Source organism: Fusarium coffeatum (assembly GCF_003316985.1).
Source record: "Fusarium coffeatum strain FIESC_28 chromosome Unknown BRIP53273_contig_273, whole genome shotgun sequence".
Lineage (NCBI taxonomy): Eukaryota > Fungi > Ascomycota > Sordariomycetes > Hypocreales > Nectriaceae > Fusarium > Fusarium coffeatum.
Window position 1 is genome coordinate 154,598 of NW_022158064.1, and position 24,933 is coordinate 179,530.

The 24,933-nt window shown below is 49.0% G+C and overlaps 7 protein-coding genes across 7 annotated transcripts; 5 read left to right on the forward strand and 2 right to left on the reverse strand.

The window, feature by feature from the left end:
- Nucleotides 1–1,663: 1,663 nt before the first annotated feature.
- Nucleotides 1,664–2,156, forward strand: FIESC28_09907 (uncharacterized protein; the record flags this gene model as incomplete). Its single annotated transcript, XM_031164042.1, has 2 exons — nucleotides 1,664–1,872; nucleotides 1,934–2,156. The coding sequence occupies 2 exons, from the start codon at nucleotides 1,664–1,666 to the stop codon at nucleotides 2,154–2,156; spliced, it is 432 nt and encodes a 143-aa protein (XP_031011938.1).
- Nucleotides 2,157–3,737: 1,581 nt separating this feature from the next.
- FIESC28_09908 (uncharacterized protein) lies at nucleotides 3,738–4,389 on the forward strand (the record flags this gene model as incomplete). Its single annotated transcript, XM_031164043.1, has 2 exons — nucleotides 3,738–3,774; nucleotides 3,833–4,389. The coding sequence occupies 2 exons, from the start codon at nucleotides 3,738–3,740 to the stop codon at nucleotides 4,387–4,389; spliced, it is 594 nt and encodes a 197-aa protein (XP_031011939.1).
- Nucleotides 4,390–4,876: 487 nt separating this feature from the next.
- FIESC28_09909 (uncharacterized protein) lies at nucleotides 4,877–6,131 on the reverse strand (the record flags this gene model as incomplete). The annotated part of the gene is made up of 2 exons (XM_031164044.1): nucleotides 4,877–5,578; nucleotides 5,631–6,131. 2 exons carry the CDS (start codon nucleotides 6,129–6,131, stop codon nucleotides 4,877–4,879), a joined length of 1,203 nt encoding a protein of 400 aa, XP_031011940.1.
- A 3,068-nt stretch (nucleotides 6,132–9,199) lies between these two features.
- On the reverse strand, nucleotides 9,200–10,708 carry FIESC28_09910 (uncharacterized protein; the record flags this gene model as incomplete). The annotated part of the gene is made up of 3 exons (XM_031164045.1): nucleotides 9,200–9,924; nucleotides 9,980–10,423; nucleotides 10,477–10,708. The coding sequence occupies 3 exons, from the start codon at nucleotides 10,706–10,708 to the stop codon at nucleotides 9,200–9,202; spliced, it is 1,401 nt and encodes a 466-aa protein (XP_031011941.1).
- Nucleotides 10,709–11,278: 570 nt separating this feature from the next.
- On the forward strand, nucleotides 11,279–13,973 carry FIESC28_09911 (uncharacterized protein; the record flags this gene model as incomplete). Its single annotated transcript, XM_031164046.1, has 2 exons — nucleotides 11,279–11,415; nucleotides 11,477–13,973. The coding sequence occupies 2 exons, from the start codon at nucleotides 11,279–11,281 to the stop codon at nucleotides 13,971–13,973; spliced, it is 2,634 nt and encodes an 877-aa protein (XP_031011942.1).
- A 5,794-nt stretch (nucleotides 13,974–19,767) lies between these two features.
- FIESC28_09912 (uncharacterized protein) lies at nucleotides 19,768–21,204 on the forward strand (the record flags this gene model as incomplete). Its single annotated transcript, XM_031164047.1, has 1 exon — nucleotides 19,768–21,204. One exon carries the CDS (start codon nucleotides 19,768–19,770, stop codon nucleotides 21,202–21,204), a length of 1,437 nt encoding a protein of 478 aa, XP_031011943.1.
- An 867-nt stretch (nucleotides 21,205–22,071) lies between these two features.
- Nucleotides 22,072–23,957, forward strand: FIESC28_09913 (uncharacterized protein; the record flags this gene model as incomplete). The annotated part of the gene is made up of 3 exons (XM_031164048.1): nucleotides 22,072–22,524; nucleotides 22,651–22,793; nucleotides 23,003–23,957. The coding sequence occupies 3 exons, from the start codon at nucleotides 22,072–22,074 to the stop codon at nucleotides 23,955–23,957; spliced, it is 1,551 nt and encodes a 516-aa protein (XP_031011944.1).
- Between the last annotated feature and the right edge of the window lie 976 nt (nucleotides 23,958–24,933).

The following is a 24,933-nucleotide window of genomic DNA, read 5'->3' on the forward strand; positions in this document are numbered from 1 at the left end:
GGTATCATCAAAACGACCAATTTCTAGGTGAAAGACCCTGCATTGTTCAACGATGGACAGCTACCAATAGTCTTGTAAGGCAGTACTGAAGGTTGGGGAGTCCTTGAGATTGGATGGATGGAAGATTAAAGATTGGGGCACCATGGGGCCTATGGTGATACCGCACCTCTCAGTGTACCCCTCCATGCCCCAGAATCCAGAGGCTGGGTCAATCTGCTCGATATTCGATGGAGCATGGAATGGACGTCGACGTCAAGGGCCTAGTGATCACGGTAGATGCATTGGTATGAGGCTCAAATTGCACAATTCACATCACGAATGTGGTCACTTTTGCATTTCAGATTGCCTACCTCTTCTGGATGTCTCAGCAACCTGATGTTCAGCACATTACTTGCTGGAATGCTACTGCTTCCCCGCACTTGTAACGTCCATGTACCCATCGTTGGCTCAGTAAGTTTAAGTTGGACCACTGACTTCGGCCACCGGCTGCTTGCGCCAGGTCACGCGATAGACGGACGGGATGGGACATGCGAGACCCGCCTTAACTGGGGTCACTAGCTCAAGGAGTGGGTCTTCGACGCCGTCGCACTTGCCTTGTACTGGGAGTGAAGCCACGATGATGGAACATCCATGAGCTGACTCCTTCCGCCGTTCCCTTCCATAATTTTCAATTGCCCAATTGCAATGCTCAATCTCGTTGGGGAGTTTCCTAGCTTCCTTAGCTTCAGCCGTAAGAATGAGCTTGCCGCGTGTGTAGAGGGGGAAAGCCTGGGTCGTACTGTAGGTAGTAGACGGGAAGAGACATCGGTCTGCAATGACCTGATTGGATACATGGTGATGCCATCACGCATCGTCCCTCGCGTGACTCTCGGGATATAAAGGCAAGCACTCCTTCCAAGAAGATCCCCTGAATTGGATATAGGTCTACATACAAATAAATCAACTTGCTCCCCCTCATCTCATTCATCTCATCTCTTCTGAATCATCAATTGTCTCTACATTTGCACTCCTCATCACTTCACGAAGTACTCGCGACCTTTCTTCTTCCACCTACCACACAACTCAACCAACCGTTGACCACCCACTGACGACCCTTCTGGAGTACTGCTCTATTCTGTCAATACAAGTCAAGCGTCAGCAATTGTCCAGCTGTTCATCATCTCTTCACTGCGGCGGAAAACGAGCAGCTTGAGCAAACTAAAGACGGCGGCATCTCGTCTCACGCACCCAGTACATTAGTAGTCTCGATTGGAACACTCGCAAATCGCCTTGCGCTAATCATTGCACCTTTTCATCCTGCAAAAGTAAGTTTCCCTTACAATTTCGGGCGTCTCATCTGCCCTGCCCGGTTGTTTTCCCCTTCCTCCGTATATCAGTCTTTGTACACGGAGTACTTCAGCACCCCGCACTTTCCTAGACTATCTTCACCCGGAGTGATGCTCTGCTCTTGTTCATGGTCGGTTGCTTTTTGGTGACGTTTGGCGCGGCATCTGATCTCCTTAAAAGCCATCGAGCTCCCCCTTGAATCCTCGCATGTCTTGACCCCTCTTTCTATCATTCATCATCTTTCTATCTATTGCCATTATCTTATCATCACAACAACATCATTTCTCAAATTTTGCCTTTTATCACCGTCTCTTACAAGTCCTCACGAGTTAGCTTCATGCCGCTCACCCAACTAAAAGACCACGAATATACTGACAAGCTTCTCACAGTGACCCGATCTCACAAGGCCAACGACCGTGACCACAAGGGCATTGCCGAGGGGACTATCTCTCCCATGGAAACTGTTCCTCGTTTCTTTGGTAAGAACGGCTTTGCCGATGTGGACCCCAAGAAGGTAAAGAAGGACGGCTCTGGCCGAGGCAACTGGTATGTTCACTCAAAAACACCCATGTCAGTCAGCCCCACAGTGCACTTACACGATCTGCAGGGGAACCGTCAACGATGATATCGCAGGCGAACAGTTCACTTTTACCAACACCCGACGCCGCTCCAACAGCAGCAGTTTCTCTCATATCACCGACTTCAAGACTAAGTTTGAAGTCAACGAGCCCGAGCCCGTTTTCGAAGAGTCACTCCACGGTCCTGAAGAAGAAGACCATGAAGACCTCACCAAGACCGACTCTTCCGAGAGCGGTCGATCCTCGTCTTAATCGAACCACCATTTCTTAATCGAGAGATCAGTAGTCTCTGCTTGTTGCTCTATACAATGGCAGCAGCACACTTGAGGGTTCACATGTATTGAAATGCGCTGGAAATTCGATCTTTCCTTTACAACTATGAAATGGCATGAGACGAAACGGATGGAAACCAGAAACCAATCGCCTTCGGGGGTAGCAACGAAACAGACAGTTCAGGGGGGTATGGTAGGGGCTTTGGACGGAGTTGAGGGACCCTCATGACTGACAGATCTCTACGCGGATCATGGCTTTACGACCGACTGCGGAACTGTTTTCCCAGCGGAACGATGTATCAATGTACCACTATCTTAATTAGCTTTAACAACGACGCGAGGAATTTGACTGCTGGTAGCCTCAACAGGCACAGCCGACAACCAAAACAAAGACACTCCAGCTTAACAACTGATGTGATGGGACGAACTTAATCTTGTTACGAAATCCCTCATACCATGGTTTCATCACTTACAATCCTACATTTCTTCCATCTACATACCCCGCTCTTTCAATGTTCTGAAGGCAGCAGGGGCAGCTACATAGTATCCTTTGCCTAATAGCGAAGTGCCGATCTCTCAGGTTCCCACACAGCTGCAATTACCGCGGAAGATAAGCACTCAGTACCATGCAATATTTGAATGGCGGGGATGCCTGAAGGGGCCCCTTTATCCTCACTATGTTTAGGTTAACGCAGTGCCATTGCTCGGTATTACGGCCACAGGCTTCGAATCTCACTGCCTATGCATGTGGAGACAATGGTGGTTGATGTCAAAGTGAGAATTTTCCAGACCCTCCCTGAGCACTGTATGGCTTGGAAATCTCGGCGGGATATCCCAAGAGAATAGGTACCAGATGAGATTCGAAATTCAACATGAAGCAGCCCAATATGTAGCCGATGTCGTTGCTCTTATCGCTATCAACTTCCATTATCATCTCTATCGGCCAGGCTCTTTAGTGGAGCACAACCCCATCGCCGTGCATGTAACCCGCTATTGTACCGCTAAAAGTGCAGGGGTGAACACACTTGCAGCTAACCCCAAAAACGGGCAGTTTTGACTGAGCTTCTCTTCTCCAAAATGCGTTTGAGCTCCATCACGAAATCATGGAAAGGTACGGAATATTCTTTTTCATTAGACTGAAGTACCATACTATACAGATACAGAGGGATATAAACTTGCATTGAGCCCTTATCCATGTTAACCAATTACATATAAGAGTTATGATCTTAACAATTCCTGATCGCTAAGCTGCGAACCCCCGCATTCGTTCTACCAGTCAAGCCACCAAGGCTGAAGGCTGAACGGGCAGTATGAGGCTGGGCTGTGGTCCGTGCATGTCCGTCGTTGTTCCCTCCGAAATTTCGTGGTTGCAAGGCTGCGATTATAAACATATTGAATATTGAATCCGCTTGCACCACCATAACTACCGTACGAAATTACCTACGAACGCGCCATCTACACCAGTCAGTAACAAGCGGACTGCGATATCGGTTAGAGAAAACTCTTGAGCTAATGCTGCTCTGATTCAATTGCGCGCGTCACAACCCCAGAACAAACCATCATGCCCGTCGCTCCAGCTTACCACGAGTCGCTTCCTTGTAAGCTAACATGCTCTCATCGCAAGAACCTCGGCATTCATATACTGACACTATACAGACGTTGACCAAGAGCCAACCGCGGAAGCCCTCGCTGCTGCGCGCGCCCTCATCACCGCCGAAGCATCCTCTCAAGCGCCTCAACTCTCATCCAGCCCAGAACCATCCTTCTCTCCCGCGATAACATCCGAAATCGAACGTGTTTCCAAGTCCGAACCACTCGCGCCCATTGATCTGAGCCGATACGAGGCTCCATCTCCCAGCGCTCCGCCTGCCACCGCCCTGCCCGCTGCCGCCGTCGCACATAGCTACCTCTCCTCACGCCTCACAAACTTGGAGCTTCTTGAGAAGTGGGGAAAGAATGCTTGGCTATTGGGAAACCATAGTCTCGAGGCGGAGCTTCAGGCACTTGAACGCGAATTAGCAGTTACCAAACGCGAAGTTGACATCGTGAATCTGGAAAGGCAGAAGAGACAGACTGCCGTAGGTGCCGAGATCAAGACATTGGATGAAACCTGGCGCGCAGGCGTTGGTCGCGTGCTCGAAACCGAAGTTGCCGTTGAGGAACTTAGGAGGAAAATCCGAGATGAGTTGTCAAAACGGGCTGCTCAGAGCTAGGGGCAATGCGACAGCGTGGGCAAATGACTAATCAATTTACATATGAGGTTCTCTATAACTGGCGTCTTGATATCAACGGGTTCTAAGTTTGGTTTGCCATGGAAAGAATAAATATAGACTACAATTCGATCGAGCTAAGGACTCTGCTCTTGTCACTCGGTAGATATCTGCCTCGAGTATCGCAAATACCTTCATAGCAAGGAGTGGGAAGTTGCGTTGTGATAATAATGATATGAACCAAGGTATCTGATCACTAGTCATGTTTCTCAGGAAAGCGAAGGTGGGAGACAACCTCTCAAAACGCCGATCATAAGTGAAAACCTCTGCCACTCGTTCCTGAATCCAACGGGCCCAACTGCGTTCCATATACGTACACCCAAACAGCACGAGGCAACCTGAACACCACTAATCCCACCACCTGGCAAACGTTTCTGCTTCTCCGCCCAACCAGGTTTCCGCCAGTCATGCCTCAGAACACTCACTTGGTCTAGCTGGTGTGAAGTGGATCCATCTCCTCGACACCAGTTGCAACGCCTTGGTACTTGGTCCGTCGTAGAATACCTTCAACAGGGCCTAGCAGACGTTGGAAAGCGTTCTTTCCCAAACTTCCAACCTTGACTGCTGACGTAGCAACGATACTAGCTGCTCGCGGGGCGTCGTTGAGCAAGGCAAGCTCGCCAAAGTAGTCGCCCTTCTGGTAATGGCGGACCTTGTTATCAGGCTGACCAATGTATGCATCCGCCTCGCCACTTTCGAGCAGAAAGAATGCATGGCCTGGATCTCCTTCGTTGATGATGATCTCTCCTGGAGCAAACTTCTTGGTTTCCAGAGCATCTGCAATTTTGGAGCGCTCGTACGGGTTCAGGCTTGAAAGAAGGGGCACTTCTTCAAGGAAACTCTCGTACATACGTCTCCGAGCAAATGTCGACTCCATCAGAATGCGACGGAAAGTAACGCGATCGAGTGCCCATACGGTACATCCAGGCTCAGCGGAAACTACAGTTGCAGCTCGAGGGGCATTGTACATCAATGCCAATTCTCCGAATGAGCCACCAGCCTGGATGTTACCGACTTGATTGCCCATACCGTCAGGGCCTGGCTGCAATGAGCCGCTAGGGTTGACATAAACGTCGAAAGATCCCTTTTCAACCACATAGAAGTAGTCACCAGCATCTCCCTGGCTGATCACCTAATGACACCTTTTTAGTCAAATATCCTGGATCGGTTGTTAAGAAGCTTACCTTAATACCCTTGGCCGGTATCGGTTTCTCAACAAGGGCCCCTAGTATCTGAGCGCTCTGCTCATCCTCCAGGTGGCTGAAAAGGAAATTGCCTTCAATGGCACGCTTGAGACGCTCGATCTGGTCTGGAGTCTTCTCATGAAAAGGGGGTGACCAGTTATCATAAGAATCTGCACTTGGTTTCAAAGATTCGGCAGATACGGAAGTTCGGCGACCGAAGTTGTACTGTGCCGGATAGCTATCGGGGTTTGGAATATTTCGCGATGAAGAGGGAGGTGCTTCGGTTGAAGAGTCACCGCCAAAGCCTCCACCAAAGGGGCCGGAAAACATAGAGGCAGAATTCGGTGATGCTCCAAATCGAGCGTTCGTAGGAGATGTGATGGTGTCGTTCTCATCCTCCTCCTCAGCAACACGATGAATTGCATTGTTTGTCCTCTTGCCCCTATCTGTCCCGAAGGGGTTACTGTTCTCCCCAAAGGGGCTGGAGAATGGGCCGGACATAATGGGTGGTTTGGATGCTGTTGAGGTAGCTTGAGAAATGTGATATTATATCGTCAAACGGGCACAAAACCGATGCCAGTCGAGTTCGTTGTGGATGAGGGGTATCGCGGGGCGAGTGGAGAGCGCTTGTTCGTTGTCAGTTATCTATATACCCTTCTGGTAAGCTTCCATGTGGCAAGCAAGTTGCGTCTGATGTAAAGTAGCGAACGTGAATGTCTCGGGAACATGAAACTGGCAAGAAGCAGGCGCCAAATAGAAATGTTGCAGCGAGTGGCAACGTGATGCCGTCACACGAATGGGGGAGCTTCACTTACAGCTACTGCGGCGTTCTTATAGATGATCGCAGAGCGAATTGTCTTTGAGGTATGTCAATCAAAGCTGCAGCTGAAGCTAGGAACAAACAACATCAATGAGCATTGAAACGACAAGGGATGTTGCGTGCAGGAGAAGTTCCGGGGCGTGCACTAAAGATGACGCTGGACGTGGGCTGCAATCCACGCTTGAAAGTGACGTGTTGTGGCGGGGCCTAGATCAAGACCCTGGTACGTAGCCCATGCACAGTTCGAAGGAACAAAAGTTGCTTGGACAAGATAAAGGGGAAAATGCGAAACTGCTGGGAAATTGAGCCTTGCAGAGAAATATGGACAGCCCAATTCTGTTATTGGCGCACAAGCATGCCCTCTACTGAAGTCTGCTTGTGTAATAACAAGGGCTCACAAGGCTGGAGAGCTAAGCATTTCAGGTAATGGAGCTTCCAGTGTAGGCGGAAGGATGCAGAACAGAGGGAAAACAGGTTAACTCACACTGAATCCTGGTAAACTGGACCCTACAACCTGAGATGTGATCAGGCAGGGTGACGATATCCTGTAAGGCTCCTCAGATCAAGGGGCCTGGAGCGTGATGAGGGGTCCAACGCAGGGTTGAGTCGAGGAACCAGGGCGTATCAAGGATGATGGGAATATGATAGACGGCGGCTGATTCCAAACAGCTTGAAAGGCTCGACTTGTCGTAATGCTGAAAGAAATGAAGGAACAAAAAGAGAGGAGTAACCAGGCGAGTGGGGTTATGGTGCTCTGATCCCCGCCTCCTAGTCAAAGAGAAGAAGAAGGACGATGCGATGAAGAAAGGCCTGATGATGGATAGGTAAGTTGAAGATGTGTGATATATGTCGTTGATGGGTTTCCAGAGATAGGTACACAGCGGCGGGAGGCAAGCAAATGGGGGTTGAAGAAAGAAGATGGGATGGAAGAGAAGACTATGGTTCTTGCCAGGCCAGGCGGCGTCTCTGAGGTAGGGCAGGCAGAGGGGAGTAGCTCTGTGTGTGTCTCTCTTTCTCTCTTTCTCTGTGCTTTCCTAATGGACGACGCAACCAACGGAATGGGGAGAAGTGGGGGGAAGGGGAGCTGGGAGATGGTTGCCGTCAGGGAAGCTTTCTAGAAAGACACGCACGGGCCAGCCAAGGGCTCGGGCTGTTCGGGCGCTTGTTCCACAGACACTTCTGCTGCTCTTCGGTGCAGCTCCCGGACTAGGAAGGGAAGCTGTATAAACAGAGCAAGTACCGTGTCGATGATACTGTATTATGCTAGAGCTATGATGCAGCATGACATCGGTGAGAATCCCTCTTTTTGGTGCAGATCAGTGTTTCTCTCACGACTTCATCATATCCAGTTGGTGGTCTTAATTAGAGTGATGGGCTGCAATTCGCCTGCAAATTGATTAATACCAACCTAAAAGCTGGTTCCTTGGCTAACGTTAGTCAGGACTCTCGAGCAGCTAGTGAGCGCCTCTAATTCCCGGAAGCAGAATCACCCAAAGCAACAGAAATGAGAATAGGAACGGAACTCCACCCTGTTCATCCCATTACTCTCTGTGGATATCGTTGGTATGCAATTACCATTACCACGGAGGTCCTTCTTTGCAGCCTGGCGCTCACGAGTGAAACATCATTTTCATGTCGCCTCTTTATTAGTGCCCATCAGACAACATCGGAGAAAGTGAGGCAGGCAGTTAGTTTCATCTACAATAAAAGGCTTGGCCGTTGCCGTTCCTTTTGACTGAACCTCATGCAAACCAAAGGGCGCGTGACTGATCTTTTGATCAAAGCGTCGACTTTGAAAGACGGCCACTAATTTAGGAGGTACCTACCTGCCTCTGAGTTATGTCGTCCTTGGAGGAGGCTTGCGGATGGTTTGTTAGTTGGCACTCCAAACCCATTCCGATGTTTTTACTTGCTATGCCCAGATGAACGTTGTTCGATGACAGGCACCTGGGCAACAACACTCGATGCACGCGCATGTTGCTTCATCCGTGCTCTCGAAGATGTTGAGCTCCATGTCGAGCCCAGTCTAAGGAAGCCGTCACCAGGATTACTGAGTAATAACGCGATAACCATTATTGAAGTTCAAATCTTTTGAGCAACTACATATATATCGGGGCCCTCCGCCATCCCATCACTGGCACTGAACAGCTTCTGCCCTCATCTAGCTGCGCGGGTATCGTTCCTGCAATGATAAAGTACAATAAAAGCCCTCCCCATTCCATTTCCCCCAGTCCACAGCGAAGGGTTGTTTCCTCGTTCCAAGCATGCCGAGAAACGACAATGCTTACCCTGAAACAGCAATAGAAATACAGATAAAAGGCAATAGAGCCCATTCGACAAAGCCACGACCCAAAAGTAAAGCAGGGTAAAAAAAACAAAACAAACCCAAGAACCCTTGCGCCAAAGATAAAGTCATCCGATTTGAAATGTATTCGTCCGGGTCCTCGAATTCGAGTTGCATGCCGTCGATCGAATTGCTGCTTTGTATCATGACTGTTGTCCAACGCCAGCTCCTTGCACGCCTTGCTTGTCCTAATCGTACTTGTCTGTTAACACGTCTATCGTTTTCGCTCCTTTCAACGCAGTGTTTTCGCAGACTGTTAGCTGCTTCTGACCTCCTGAGTAAGTAACAAATCGCTTCTGTCAAGCCAGTCTTGGGACATTCCAAGTGTGTTCTATGACAGTTAATCCGACTGTGCATGACTTTGACGCAGTCTGCCTCGTTGTTCACAACTCCAAAGGACAAGAGCTAAGATCCCGCGGCGAGACATGAATCCAAGACGCCGTCCAACATGTCAGCATCCTGGCTCTCTGCGCCTTCCCACCAGGTCTCTGTATCGATATCCATAGCGTCGGGATTTCCGTTCTGGAGTTCATAAACCTGTCCTCCATTCATGTCCAACCCATGCCTCTCGTGGGCATAATATTGAGGTGGTTGGTCATCGACCCAAGTGTAGTCTTCCCAATTCTCCAGCTCGCCTTCTCGATAACCGTAAATAACTTGAGTCATTAACACTGGGAACTGTGCCATCCCTGAGTCGGCCATCTCCAAAGATAGGCGAAGATCAGACATGCCGAGAGGACCTCTCTCACTGGCCGCCCGAGACTCTATCGGTAAAAGCCCTCCCTTGTCTCGAGCGATTTCGCCTCGCGCCGCAGCTTCTTCTTCGTATTCCAACTGTTGCTTATACTTGCGCGTCTGGATCCAGGTTGTCCCTACGCCAAATCCAGCGCTACCCGATTCGCCAGGACCATTACTCCTTGTACGGCTGAAGACCTGGGTAAGGACTTCTTTGATGAAAGTTTCCACGGCTACCGACATGAACTGGGGGGCGTCGGAAGTGTGGCCGTTGACGAGCCCTGCTTCGTAGCAAGAGGGAAGCATTCGGCCAGAGATCATGTTGATGTCGGGGAATTCGCCGGATTCTATCGCTAACGGTTGCGCATATCGTTTTCGAATCTCTAAGTCGAAATCTAGCCCTAATGTCAGGCTCTCCGTAATACAGACATACTCCACCAGAATACATACTCATATTGTTGATGCCCCCTACTGTGGGTGTAGCATCTGTAACTGCAACTGTGGAAGGTTTGCGATGTGTGTCTGCGAAGACGTTCGATATGCTCTCATGCGGATCCCACTTGATAGCTGTCAGCGATTGAAACAGAGGTAGTATAGAGAAACCAACATCATTCTGCACTAGGTCCTTGATGCGCCTTCGGTCTCGTGTTGGCAATTGCATAACATCTCCCTTCAACCTCCGCTCAGCAGCATCGCCTGATACTGGCTTGGTTCCTGTCGTCGCCGCAGGCTTATCGTTGGCACTGACCCATGGCGCCAGCCCTTGGTCGGGCATTTCTCGAGTGACGTTGCCATAGATAGCAGCGATGAGATTATTATGTAAGTGCTCTTTATCACCTGGGCCTGCGAGGATGGGATCTATTCTCTCCGAGTATTCGGCCTGATTCAAACGTCCTGGTAATGAATAAGCATGCGCAAACAAATAGATAACATTTGATGATATTTACCTATTAAGAACTCGCTGGTTGATTCCTTGTATATGGCCCATTTCTCGTTGCCTATAGCGGCTTTAAGTGCAGTATACAACGGTTCTAAATCAATTCGGGCGGGGATGATCTGGCTAGACTTTGCAATCTTTGGCGCACCAGGAACAGAGCCCGCAAGAGTCTTGTTCGGTAAGATAGGAGTCGTAAGGCCGACAGCTGGACGGCTCAAAGCCGCGGGGTCGATGTCGGGCATCTTGATAGGAGTCGAATCGGCGACGACGTCGCGTGCGGCAGATTAGCGCGGCGCGACACGGAGAAAAGACGCATGAGTTATATAAAGCGAATAAGTGATTAATGCGATCGCGGTGTAGGGGTTAGATTGATGAAAAAAGCATATTTCGGCGTTTAAATTGATGACAGACTTGTGCCGCTGTTGACGTGAGGTTCGAAATGAATGAAGGGTTTCGAGTGAGTGTAGTTGGTTTTTGCCGCGGAGCATGCCCAGCCATGAAGGACATCAGCGCAAAGCCAAAGTACCGTCTACCTGCGATTGATGACAGATTGGGGGTTGTCATGAGTACCCACTACCTGTCGTTCTCTGAAGCGCACTAAAGCAATCCGCCCTGCAGCACCACCACCACCACCAACTTCTAGGTACAGTCGCGTCTGGCGCGTTTGAGTCTGTTGTATCCATCTAATCAATCCGACTCACAACTTATTCTTTACTCAGAGGTCGCATCTACAAGCTCGTTGAGGTCACTGCACTGCCCCGACACCCAATTACTTCCTACTCCTGTAGTCGCAAACCATTTGCGATGCCGTCATGGCCCCCGACCGTATCACCAACGCTATCGACAGTTTGATAACACACATCGTGCCCAGTGATCCCAATGATCCCGATGAAGTTGCGCAAGAGCGCCATGATACATGTTTTGACATTGTCAAGTCTATAATAGACAGGTATGCATCTGCGTCCGTCTTACATCTACCAATGCAACAAAATTAACTATTTACGGCTCAGTCCAGCCTCCCCCGCTATTTCTTCCGATGTCAACCATGCCTCCGATCTTATAAAACGAAAGCTCATCCAGAGCAACCCTACCCAAGCTCTTCGCTTCTCGAACCTCTATACACGACTACTTTCACTGCCTGTGTTGGAGCATAAGTGGGCAATACTCTACCTTCTCTACCAGCTCGCAGATTCCCCGGATCCCAGTGAACCCCTCCCATTGAGCCCTGTAAAGCCATCGGCGCCCAACTATCGAGATGCCATCAGTCGTGACGCTATAAAGCGGCAGGGTCGAGAACGTGCCACCAGGACTTCCAGGTTCGAGGAGGAGCAGTTCAAAGAAGCTTTCCAACCAGATGGGCTCAAGAAACTTCCAGCAAAAGAGAGCAAGCAACCGAGTAAAGAAGGGGAACCGCGGCCTGAGCCACCAAAAAGAGACGTTTCCTTGAAATCAACGTTATTGGCGAATAACTATTCAGAGATAGAACCTCCCGAGTCCGTCATTCTTAGAGATTTGCCATTCACTTTGCAAGGACTTTCCTCCACTACACTACCCTTCACAAAATCAGATATCATCAAATTACCGTCAACACTCCCACTACCAATTGTCTCCTTGCTTCACACTCTAGCAGAGCCATCGTTGCTGTATCGCGGTCTCGACGGTTTTTGCAAGACTCCAGCCAGGGGGCTTCTTGGGCAAAGTCTAAGGGCGGCCATTCACGGTGAGCTCAAATCTTATTTGAGTCTGATTGCCACTCTTGAAAGTCAGATTCGAAGAGCTCTTGCATCACTTGACGAGGAGGCCCCAAGAGAGGGAATCGGAAAAGCTGGAGTCACACTCAAGAGATGTGTTGTATGGACTCGCGAGGCAACAATGGGTCTCAGACTCATGAGCTTAATAGCTGAAGAATCTGAGAAGAAGAGGGGAGGGCAGCTTGTGTCCCTTATTCACAGTTTCTCATCTTCTCACGGCGATCCTGTTGTTGCTGCTTTTGCCGAAAGGCTACTGGCAAGTTTTACACGACCCTTCTACGACATCCTACGACACTGGATATACGATGGTGAATTATCAGATCCTTTTCAGGAATTCTTCGTCAGAGAGCAGTCTCCCGAAAAGGACACATCCAAGGCTAAGGGCGCGGGTAATGTTTGGGAAGACAAGTATGAGATTGACACGGACATGATCCCCAGCATCATTACCCAAGACTTTGCCCAGAAGGTTTTCTTGATTGGAAAGTCCCTTAACTTCATCAGGCATAGCTGCGGCGATGCTATGTGGGTAGAGGACTACTCCAAGGCTGCTTCCAAGGAGCTGAGGTATGGTGATACTGCCACCCTGGAAGCATGGATCGATGAGGCACATAAGACTACCATGAAGCGTCTGATTGACCTGATGGCCAACAAGTTTCACTTATTCAAGCATCTCCAAGCGCTCAAGAACTATATCCTTCTAGGTCAAGGAGACTTCATTGCCCTCTTGATGGAATCTCTCGCTGCCAACCTTGATCGTCCTGCTGGCGCACAGTACAGACATACCCTTACTGCGCAACTAGAACATGCCATCCGAGGATCAAACGCCCAATACGACTCCCCTGAAGTTCTACGGCGACTAGATGCTCGTATGCTGCAACTATCTCATGGTGACATTGGCTGGGATTGTTTTACGCTCGAGTACAAGATTGATGCACCAGTTGATGTCGTCGTGACGGAATGGGGGAACCGACAATACCTCAAAGTGTTCAACTTCCTCTGGCGTATCAAGCGAGTTGAATTTGCAGTGCTATCAACCTGGCGGAAGTGCATGACCGGCGCTCGTGGCGTCCTACAAAATTCGGATCCAGCAGTCTCTCAGACATGGAAATCTACGCGGGGTGTCCTCGCTGAAATGATTCACTTTGTGGGTCAGCTACAGTATTACATTTTGTTTGAGGTCATCGAGTCCTCGTGGGGTGAACTCCAGAAGCGGATCCACAAGGAAGACTGTACTCTGGACGACCTCATCAAGGCACACACACGATACCTTAATGATATTACACATAAAGGTCTACTTGGAGCGAAACGACGCACGCATAGTTCTGACGAGGATGATCGTACAACATACATGATGCAGCTTGGCGAGATTCTTCGGTTCATGCTCAATTACCGAGACTCAGTTGACGGACTTTACAGCTGGAGCGTTTCGGATTTCACGCGGCGCCAGGAGGCTGATGTACGGAGCACTACACGGCATACTGACGACCACGATGGCCTTGACACACCAACGGCTGGCTCTGGTGCTGTCGCGTCCGAGTTTCCAGTCCTTCAAGAGCGCCTGCGGCATCTAGGAGCATCGTTCCGAACTCGTGTCCAGATACTCTTAGGGGACCTGGCATATCAACCTGACGTTGACATGCGTTTCCTAGGTGTAGCGATGAACTTCAACGATGTTTATCAGCCAACACGGCGGAAAACGAAAGCGGCCCCGGGTACAGCAACAGCAAGAAGTGTTTCGACGAACAAGGGTGGCTGAGAAGTGTATTAGCTAACGCGGGGCGTGGCACACAGAAGCTGAAAGAGATACTGTGCATAGCGTAACGAGCCATGTTTGTTGGTAGGGGATGGAGTTCAATCGAAATGTTCATTTTGCCGCACATGTACACTTTCTTGTTTAGCTTGCGGGCCTCTGTATGTGTCCGGAGCAACAGTGTCATTCTACTATATGTGGCTCCCGTTCGATACTTCAACGATAACGATACATGATATGAACTTAGTCATACTAAGTAATATGCACGAATGGTTATGGTGATTTGTATATTGTGTCTTGGTTGATCCACAACTGGACCTAGAGTCTGCTGTGGTGCCTACCCTAGAAAGCCCATTTCAGTAGGGCTTCATCTAGAACATGCGATGATCTCAACAGAAAGGGAACCCTCTCAAACTAATACGACGATAAAAGAACTTGAGGCACACTTATTGATCAATGCGTGGCATGCAACTCAAAGGCAAACGCATTCGCCTTTTGAATTTTGGTGCCCCCCTTGTGACATGCCATGGCCACTTACCCGACAATATGCATATTGTATCCGCAAGCCACTCGTGATGATCAGTCCCAGACTCAAGGATCGACAGGGCCGGGCAATGCAAGGCTGACACGCCGTGCAACGTGTCAGCTACAATAATAAACGAATGCAAGTCTTAATCATGGTACAAGGCATTGTACATACGATAGCACCAGCTCATTGGTTCCACTTACCATCACTTCAATGATACATAGGAGAAAAAGCTGAGATTACTGCTATATGTTTTCAGGAGGAATTAGAATTGTGCATAAAGTATGACATCTTTCCATACTATCTATACTATCTCTTCACTGATGTTAACCCCCACGCGGGCACGTTTCCCGCCATCATAGTCATTGAACACTCATATTGAAAGCGAGATATATAGGTCCATCAGGGAGAAAACATCTTTGTTACGAGTTCAGAAGAGATAAGACCTAAGACCTGTGTTTCGGACTGCCGGAGGTATGAAACCTGGCAGCAGCATGATGATAATCCAGAATCTAGGCTGTGTTTATTTGATGCTCAAGGGAATGAGGGCAGCGCCTGCCTCAGAAACAAGGGTACTTAATCCAGAACGATCAAATCACCCTAATTGGGGACGATAGAAGCAATGATACGATTGTGATAATACGCATGGGCTTGGGATAAATCCTACTGTGGGTTTGTGCAAATGAGAATACCTTCTCCATTATCTCACCTGCCAGGGGCCCAAAGATAACTACACAATATGCACATCCTGTTTCTCTATTTCTTGGTCGGTATTTAACCGCCAGGGGCGCTTGTCAGTGTCATTAATCCATTGACTCAGAAATGGCTCGATAGGTATAGTACGTACACCGTAGGTGGTTCTTGTTATTACCTATTGGACAAGCATTCCCCAACGCCAGTCATTTACCGCGAGACATTCCACGTCAAGGGTGCTATCGTATCTAGACAGGGAAAAGAACATGAGCTCGACTATCGCACAAGGTAATCGTCGCATGTTGGTAGTGAGACTAGAAATTCCTTGTGAAGGAAATAAACTTTCGCTTCATGGTTGCATCTAGCTCAAACCCAAGGACCCAATATTTGTTGCATGAGGAGCATGGATTTGTAGGCGAGTCTCCACGAAACGAGCGAACTTCTAGAAGCTATTATGACAAGGGAGCTGTATCGGAACCAGAAGCCTAGGCTTGCCGGTCGGTCCCCACAAGTATGTACATATCATACTCTATGTACAGTGCAGTCAGTATCTGTGCAATCCTGACAGCTTCTTTCTCAAGAGCCGATTACGCAAGAGTACACAGTTGTAGTTGCACGCAGCGGCAACCAAGATAACTCGCTCGCAGTGGTGGCGCTAGCCATTGCACCTCTTTGACCACGTTCCCCGGACCTTATATAGGCTCTAGCTTGATATGGTTGCCGTAGGTCGCAAGATGATTTTCTGTTTTAGCACTTGCTTAGCTCCTCCACTGAGCTTTCTTGCTTATGCTTTCTTCCCCTATCTTCTCCCCTGTACAGAGTACCTCCTATGCTTCTTTCTTTGTAGGTCTGAATGGCGACGTGTCAGAAAGATATGAACCTTGCAGGGAGGACTTAGCAGTATGTGCGTATGCACTCAAGTTCAATGGCAGGTTTCCTTCCAATCATGCTGAAGTCCTGCAGTGCGTTTGCAGTTGAATAAATTATTGGTGGTACTGTAGTCGGATGGATAATCACAGTCACAGTCACACATCTATGCTTCATGTCGTTAGGGCTTTGTTGGAATCAACCCATAAATTAATTACTGCAGGTATAGAAACTGCTTAGCGAGCAGACGGCCTCAGGAGGGAAACGAGGACGTGCGTGTCTTTCGCGGTATTGCCGTAACGCTTACCAAGAGGTTCGACGACGATGTGCACCAATATTCATGATGGAGGAACTGCGGGTCATCCCCGTATAGTCCCCCGATAATAGGAGATAGACGCCAAAACAATCTAGGGCCTCATCAACATGGATCGCGGCATTTCCGGGGGTGAGTTACGTTACTGTACAACTGTACTGTAGTCTTGGGAATGTGCCTGGGTCAGGGATGTCTTGTCTCTCTTTTTCCAAGACCAGGGTCTCGCTGTTGGGGCACGGAAGACAAATACGGTAGTAAAAGGTAGTAGGTACTCTGTACTGAAGGTGAAGTACTGTACCTGCTTCACTAGTACCAAAGCCAAGACATGCCTCCCGCCCTGTTCCCCAGGTTTTCCCTATCTTGTATGGTCTCACAGGGGCCCCGCTTGAGCAGGCTCGCCCTGTCAATGCTGTTTGGCACCACCGCCGTATTGTATCGCGGTTTGCAACGCCCTTGTTTGCCCTGTCCAGGTTGTCTTTAGGAGGGAACTGTAGTTGTTCATTCAATTCAGTTCAGGCCAATTCAGGTTCAGGTTGGGCTGGGCCGAGCCATAGCTGGGGAAGAATGGATGGGGACTCAACTTATCTCCCTTCTTTCCATATACTTGCTCGCTCCTTCCCTTTAAATACCTACCTCCCTATTTAACAGCACATCCTTCACCCTTTATCAGGATCCCCCTTCCTTCCCTTCCCCGGACTTTAGCTTACATTTGCACCTTCCTTCCATTCATCGTCTCTACTACATTAGGTAGCTGCCTGACGTGCCTCCGGGTTGCCTTATCTCTGTCTGTATCTTTCAACGTTTATAAGTTCTTCTCCACTGCCCCGTCAGAAAGCCAACCTCAGATTCCTGATCGTCGAGCTATCCTTTCCGTATCGAACTCACATTGTCAACTCGGCCCGAAGAACATAAATAAGTCCTTCTCTCCACTGCCGCGTCTTCGGATCTACGACTTAGGCAAACATTCATCAACGATTCACCTTGTCTCCATCTGTCCCCACAGTTTACACGCAAGCCGCTCTGTTTCTATTCTTGTATGTGTTGAATATCTACTTATATCCGCTTTACCTCAGTCAGTATGTCTTTGTCTCTCTAACAATTCAATCACAGATCTTCAAATCCTTTGATAGCAAAAATGCCCGCTTCTCACACCTCATCGATCGAAGCCTCGCCTCGTAACATGAGACTGGCTACTTCCCAAGAGCTCCTCTACACCAGCATCAACGCAACTCTCTCTACAAAGACGAACCGCCCATCAACCCCGGTGCATCATATTCAGGAAGATGATTATACCGTTCCAGCACCTCCTCCACCCAGCCCTGTCAGCTTCAGGCCTGAACATTGGGCCGTTCCAAGTCGTCGCTGAGCTGCGAGTCTTTGTGACAAAGCTGCTGCACGGCACCGGCGATAGCTCGTCAACTATGTCCTTGCAGATCAAGCAGACGGGCTAGACGGGACGTCAACTTGATCTGAGACATCCTTTGACCTTTTTCCCTTTCGGCGTTATTGTTACGATTTCATATTGAAGCACTCTGGAGTTCGGGTTATTAGGAGGGCAATCGAATAATGGGTGAATGGGACGTTTTGGTTTGTGGTGCAAGCCATAACGGAGGTGTAAAACTTCGGGCAAGGGCGTATGGGTTTAAACAAGGACAACAAAAGTTCTACGGTTAGGTTTGGTTTGTGTTTCTATTAGGAAACATGTTGTTCTGCTTTTGGTGTGTTCCCTTTGTTGTAGTCATGTGATAAATACTACCGATTACCTGTACAATGGTGTCTGCCATTCGATACCGTCTCCGAGATCTTGGCCTGATTAAGATATTTTAGGATCCGAAATACCCTCATTTGGTTTCTGTAGACATGTATACCTGTGTACTTGACCCATGGATACGACAACGTAAACCAGAGTGCAAGCTGATTTGATTCAATGCCGATATGCTCCAGTTTTGTCGAACATGGCGATTGCGTGAGCAAGTACCCAACGGGGCCTCAAGTTTCATGCTATGCTGCAGGCTAATAGCCAGACTTCGTTGTCACCAATTCCCACCACATTCTTAATGCATTTGAACTCCTACCCAACTGATTCGCCAGCTCGCGTCAGGTTAAACTGGCCACTATGAGCCAAAGAGACAAACTAACATGGTCACTTTATCCCTCGTTAAACTGGCATTCAGGCTACTTTATTCTGGTGCCCTATGCGATGAAGGCCAACTTTTCTGCTGTGCGGTAAAGTTGGTACTGAAATTACGATCTGTATACACTACCTAGCCCTAAGTATTTATACCCCGAGACAAGTATAGAACCCCTTTCGTGGCAGCCCTTTTCGTGACATCGAATGCAGGTGGTTATCATTCGGAGAGCTTGCTGAGTGCACAGCCAAGCAGGATGCACACAAGCAGTAGACAGGCAGCCAGACCGCCATTCCATGTCCCAAGAGGCTTGAGGGGAAGGTCAACATCCGAGCCTGGAGGGCTCAGTAGGGCACCAGCACGAGAATGGGATGCTCGTCCCAAAAAAAACTTGGCTGGCTGTGTGTTTCCTAATTCATCGATACATCGCAATTCAGATAAGAGATCCACGAACGTTGAAGCAGCGGGAGCCGAGGCGCGAGGCTCTGTGTAACTTGGCCGAAAACAACCGTGATTCCATGGAAACCGAGGATCACAGTAAGTGATTCTCAGTTACAGCCTACTAGCACTATAACTTCGGGATTTGTATAAAACAGCACATCTTGGAGCGAAGCAGCGCGTGAGTCGATGGATAAAGACATCATGTCTACCCTAAAAGAAGAAGAAGAAGAAGAAGAAGAAAAAAAGACCACTCTGTTGAGGACTTAATTCGCTCCATCGAGGAGATTGTACGATCAAGTCTTCATTGTTGACAGTCTTGCAGATCGCGTGTTGGAAGTCCTTAGGTATATCCGGGGATGGAAACAAGCCACATTACGACGCTGCTGGATTTGGCAACACGGAGGTGACGTCAAGATGAAATTGGGATAAAGAATCATAGCCGAAATGATAGAAGTGGTCGCTAGGTTGCTGTGGTAGGCTCGTGCACCACTTTAACTTGAGCCGCAGACGCGGGTGCCACTTTACGCGGAGATATCGCGCTGGTACGCGTCAGATCGCGTCGTGCATCCCCGCGTTCCCCTTGACGACGGAGCACATGCCTTCTTTTTTTACGGGGATAGCTCTTGCCTTCTCATCTTAGACACTTTCCTGGTGATTTGATTTCGATAATTCTTCATTGCAACTTCCGTCTTGTTCCTTTCTCATTCAATCACTTCGCGACTTCCTCACTTTTTATAACGCCATTCCCACGGTCCTACTTTCCTTACTTGTGCCTTCAATTTTTCATCTTCCCACGCTCCTGCTCTCAATTAAAAAGGGCAGTCATTTAAGATGCCTCGAGTGACCCGGCGCACACAGGCTGCGCCTGCTATCGGCCAGTCTATCGCGAGCTTTACTCGTGTATCAAAAATTCATACTCCTACCGATACTACCAAGAAAGCCATCGTTGAAACCCAGTCATCAACCACCAGAAAACGCAAAGCAGCCACAGACGAACAAGATGCGCACCCGAGGACGAAACCTCGAACCGCTTCATTCGCTCCTAGTAGCGAAGATGAGCTTTCTACCCCAGCCAAATACTCTTTCCGACGCCAGGAGCCAGTCATTACCCCATCCATAAAAGCAACGCCAGTGTCAAAGGGCAAACGAGCAGCCAAGACAACTCCCTCAAGGACCAAAACTGCCCATAAGCCCGTTGTCTCGACACCTCTCTCTGAAAACAAACGACAAGGAAAGACGGTGCAGACTAAGCTTGATGGTGTATTCAAGAAGCTAAGCAAACCCACGACGGACAAGGATGCTCTACCTGCCCATCTCGCTGAGCTCGTCGATATACACAGAGCATTCGTCAAGACAATCATGATTCAACTTGCCCACAACGGAAACAATTCTCCAATCGACATACGCACCCTTGCTCCTCATATCTCACAGTCTTGGGGTAAACGCCAGGTCACCATTGAGGATATTCGTCGATGTATTGCGATTGAAAGCTCGACCAAGCACAACACTCACTCACCATTCATGATTGCAGATTATGGCCGAGGGAAGATTTGTATCGAACGTTCTTCCGCTGGGATGGCGCCAATCAACGAAGAGCGGTTACTAAAGGAGTTTGAGATCAACTTGCGATCGTTGGGCACTGAACGTTCTGCTGACGATATGGATGTTGACCTCCCACTTGACAATCTTTCATTGAATGAACTCCCCAAGGTGGACATCAAGAATATGGGCAACGGGATCAAAGCAAACCCCATCCTCAGCAAAGGACAACACGCGCTCTCAGAGCTCAAGAGTGGCATCGCGAACAAGCAGCATGACAAAGAGGTCAAGAAAAACGTCGTCTCCAACAACCCTCTCCTCAACCCCGATGGAACCAAGATGAGCCTTCTTGACCGGCTCCGACTCAAACAATTGGCCAAAGCCAATGAGCCACTCCCTCCCTCAGGTCCCGAGCTTCAGCGTCGCGCAGCTCTCAACCGCGTGGGCGATATTGCAGCAACTATTTCCATGTTAACTCTGTCAAATCCTATGTCTCTACCACGACAGGCCTTCACGATGGCGGTCATTCTCGAGAAGCTCAAGGATTCTCTTCGGATGCCAGTATCAAAGGAGGAGGGCGCAGCTTGTGTGCGCTTGATTGCGAGTGAGGTCGCCCCAGAGTGGCTGCGTATCGTTACTATAGGGGGCAGGGAAAATGTGGTCGTTCAACGCAACAACCAACCTGTTGATCGGATACTACAGGATCGTGTACAGAAGCTGTTGGGTTAAGACGGACTAGTAAGGAGACGAATCATGTATTATTTCTAGGTTCTGGGAATACCCCGTGTAGGAAACACATGTTTTCTTGTCAGAGTCAAGGAAGGATATGCATTTGCACAAGCATTAGAAGGAGTTGGCGTTGCAGGATCGAAACCGCCAACAGGGCGCTGAACAATCATATTTGTAAATAGAAACGAAATATAATTAGAACAAAGTAAAAACAAACACCTTTTATCCGTACATTCTTTCGTGTCTTGTGACGATGACATTCGTAACAGTTAATGGATGGATGGTATCAGTCAGACTAGTCGGGCCCTGATGTCCCGAATGCTCGGCCGGTGGCCCGAAAAGAGTGGACACCGGCGACGGAAGCACCGTTCCGACTCGGTAGATGGCACCCTGCAACCATGACCACATCCGGGTCATTCCCAACACATAACAGAGCGGGATTGGATCGTGTGCAACCAGGTTTCCGATAAGTGGTGGTTTAAGAAGTCAGATTAATGGGTGTACCAGTCAGGAAACGGATGTTGATTATCGGTCATTGGTGATCGGGAATGATGAGAGAACAAGTGGATATTGGAGGCACACTTACGGACCAGATACCTGAGGGGTGGTTGATCAGTTTAAGTTAGGATGTGGTCAAGGAATGGGGGAGAGGATTCCGAAGCTCGGTAACGCCTTTCTATGCTAGGGTATGATCAGAAATTTCGTAGGCGAGCTGCCCGTTCTCTTTCTTTCTCTGGTTGCTCTGCTCAAGAGGTCAACTCGGCCTTTTGATCTCCATTATTCTCTCTACATGCCACGGGAGACAGATCAAGGTCGGCACCGCTCCGGAACGCCAAAACAAAGTTGGGGAACACCAAGACAACCACAATGAAGGCCTCGCAAGACTCGCATGACGAAGCGTCGTCATTGTCATCTACCGTGGGCGATACAGAAGTCTCATCGCGGATTATGGCCTCGGACCCAACCCCAAGTCCAGAAACCATCAATCGCACAACATCACGTATATCGGGCCACGATGCTTTCGAGCCAGCTGCTACAACCACCACCCCAGAAGGCGACGCACCTTATCGAGAAGCTGGCGACGAGATCTTCGATAAGGTATCCCAGGGACGAAAGAGGGCGATAGTGGCAGTCCTATCGTTTGGAGCATTCTTATCGCCTATATCGAGTACATCTGTGTTGGCGGCGACGCCAGAAGTTGCAGCGACTTACAACACGACTGGAAGTATCATCAACCTGAGCAATGCGGCGTATATGATTGTCATGGCTTTGTCACCCTTGTTCTGGGGGCCAATAAGTCAAGTGTATGGAAGACGTGTCGTGAGTAACCATTACCTTTGTTGTATGAGATATGTGGTCGTTGGTTAGCCAGTTAACCTTGGGTGCAATACCCTTGAGAGACTATATAAGTGTCTGAGTACGTACTTGAGCTAACGTAAACTTCAGGTGGCTTTATCTTCATCAGCCATGTTCTTTGTACTGAGTTTGGCAACCGCATTGGCACCCAACCTCGCCTCGTTCATTGTCTTCCGGGCTGCTTCCGCCTTTGGAGGAACAGCTTTTATTCTTATTGGTCCCGCATGTGTTGGGTAAGTCATTAATATTCTGGCCCCTTTGCACTATTGTCCAGCGGGTAGTAGCTGCTCGCAAAGCATCTTGTAAACAGGTTTGGCGTTATTGCGACTTGTACCTAGTACCCTGTGATGGGATAACTGCTATTGCTGTGGACGCGGCTACTATAAACAGCACTGGCAAAGAGAAGTGACCATATTCGAGGAGCAGTACTGAGACAGGACAGTGATATCTACCGCCCGACGGAGCGCGGTACCGCCATGGGCTGGTTCTTGACTGGGACTCTCGTTGGACCTGCCTTTGGACCCTTTCTGGGTGGTATCATCGTAACATATTCGTCCTGGAGGAGCATTTTCTGGCTACAAACAGGACTAGCTGCTGCTGGGGTTCTAGGTGTCTATCTCGTTGTATCCGAAACGGCCCATCAACTCAAGATCGATGACCTGAAGACGCTCTCAGGCAAGAAGAGGGCACTCACAATCCTGGGCATGATCAGTCCAATGCGAGTACTGCGGCTGTTTCAATACCCCAATATTGCCCTGGTGGCTGGAAGCAGCGCATCCTTGACTTGGAACATGTACAGCCTCCTGACGCCCATTCGATACGTTTTGAACCCCCGTTTCAACCTCGAGACTCCGTTGCTTTCAGGTCTCTTTTACCTAGCACCAGGCTTCGGCTATGTGTTTGGGACGTTTTTTGGGGGTCATTGGGCGGACTACACTGTAAAGCGGTGGATCAAGAAGCGTGGTACTCGTATTCCTGAAGACCGACTTCGATCTACGCTGCCTTTTATGGGTGCAATTATACCGGGCAGTATGTTGGTCTATGGCTGGACTGTAGACCAAGAGGTTGGAGGCATCCCGCTTCCGGTCATCGCTATGTTTGTACAGGGCGTTGCGCAGTTGTTTTGCTTCCCGTCGTACAACACGTACTGTCTCGATGTGATGCCAGGCCAAGGGGCTGAAGTAGCTGCGACAAACTTCTTTGCCAGATACTTGGTAGGCTGCGTAGCATCCGCCGTGGTTCTACCAGCAGTCGACGCACTTGGCATCGGATGGTTCTCTACTATTTCAGCAGCATACTTGATAGCCTCAGCTCTGGCGACCATGGCTGCGATTCGATGGGGGAAGGTCTGGCGAGAAAGAACCCAAGCAAGACTCGAGGGCCTAAGGAAGAAATAGTCAGAGTCTTGGAGAGGTCCAAGTGGAACATAGAAGAAGTACAAGGGCGCCAGTCTTTCCAGTAGAGTTGCGCGGAACAAGGGAGCCGAGACATTAACGCCGAGACTGTTTTGAAACGAGGTATTTGGCTTGAGAGTAACGAACTATATAGATATAATTGGCTACATTACGGTTTGGAATAAGAAAATAGCCAACCTGTAAGTTATAGCGAGGATTTTGGAATGTAGAAATATCCACAGTTAGCCGTTGAGGGTATTTCGTGCTTGACAAGTGCCGTTCCAGTCCATACCAAGCGAGTCAGCCAGTAATATCGAATAGTAAATACTATCTAGACGATTGAATGCATTTATCGTTGAATTGCTTTATAGGATACGAATAGGGTCGGCAACTCCAGAATCGGACGAGAATAAACCAGGTGACAAGGCAATCCCAAGCCCGGCCCAGCGTTATATCATCACTAACACTAACACCATTGACAGATCAGATGCGATCAATGGATCGTGAGACTACAAACTGTTGTTGCTGTGGCGTCTTCAAAAAGGGAATGAATGGTACGTACAGTTAAGAGATAACACAACGCGTTGGATATGCTTACTCTAGGCTCGATTAGAATTAGAAGTAGGCATAGCGAGGTTGCACTACACGGTGCTACTACTTTAGCTCCAACGTCTGTTTGTTGGCCGACGATACGATACGATACGATAAAGAGCAGAACAGGCCTCGGATCTACGAATACTCGTGTCGAGATATCGCGCGTAACACAATGCAAAAGGTTAAGGTAGGCAAGATTCCGGGCTGGAGATCAAACAAAATCGATTAATCAATCTCAATCTGGGTAATTAAAATGGGATGGGATGAGAAAAGAAGAAGGCCCCGAAATTAAGATGAAATTGTTTATTAGAAGCATGCAGCTGTAGATTGCATGCAAACGCAGGGCTGGGTCAGCACTTGGTAGGGGGGAGGGGGGGGGGGGGGG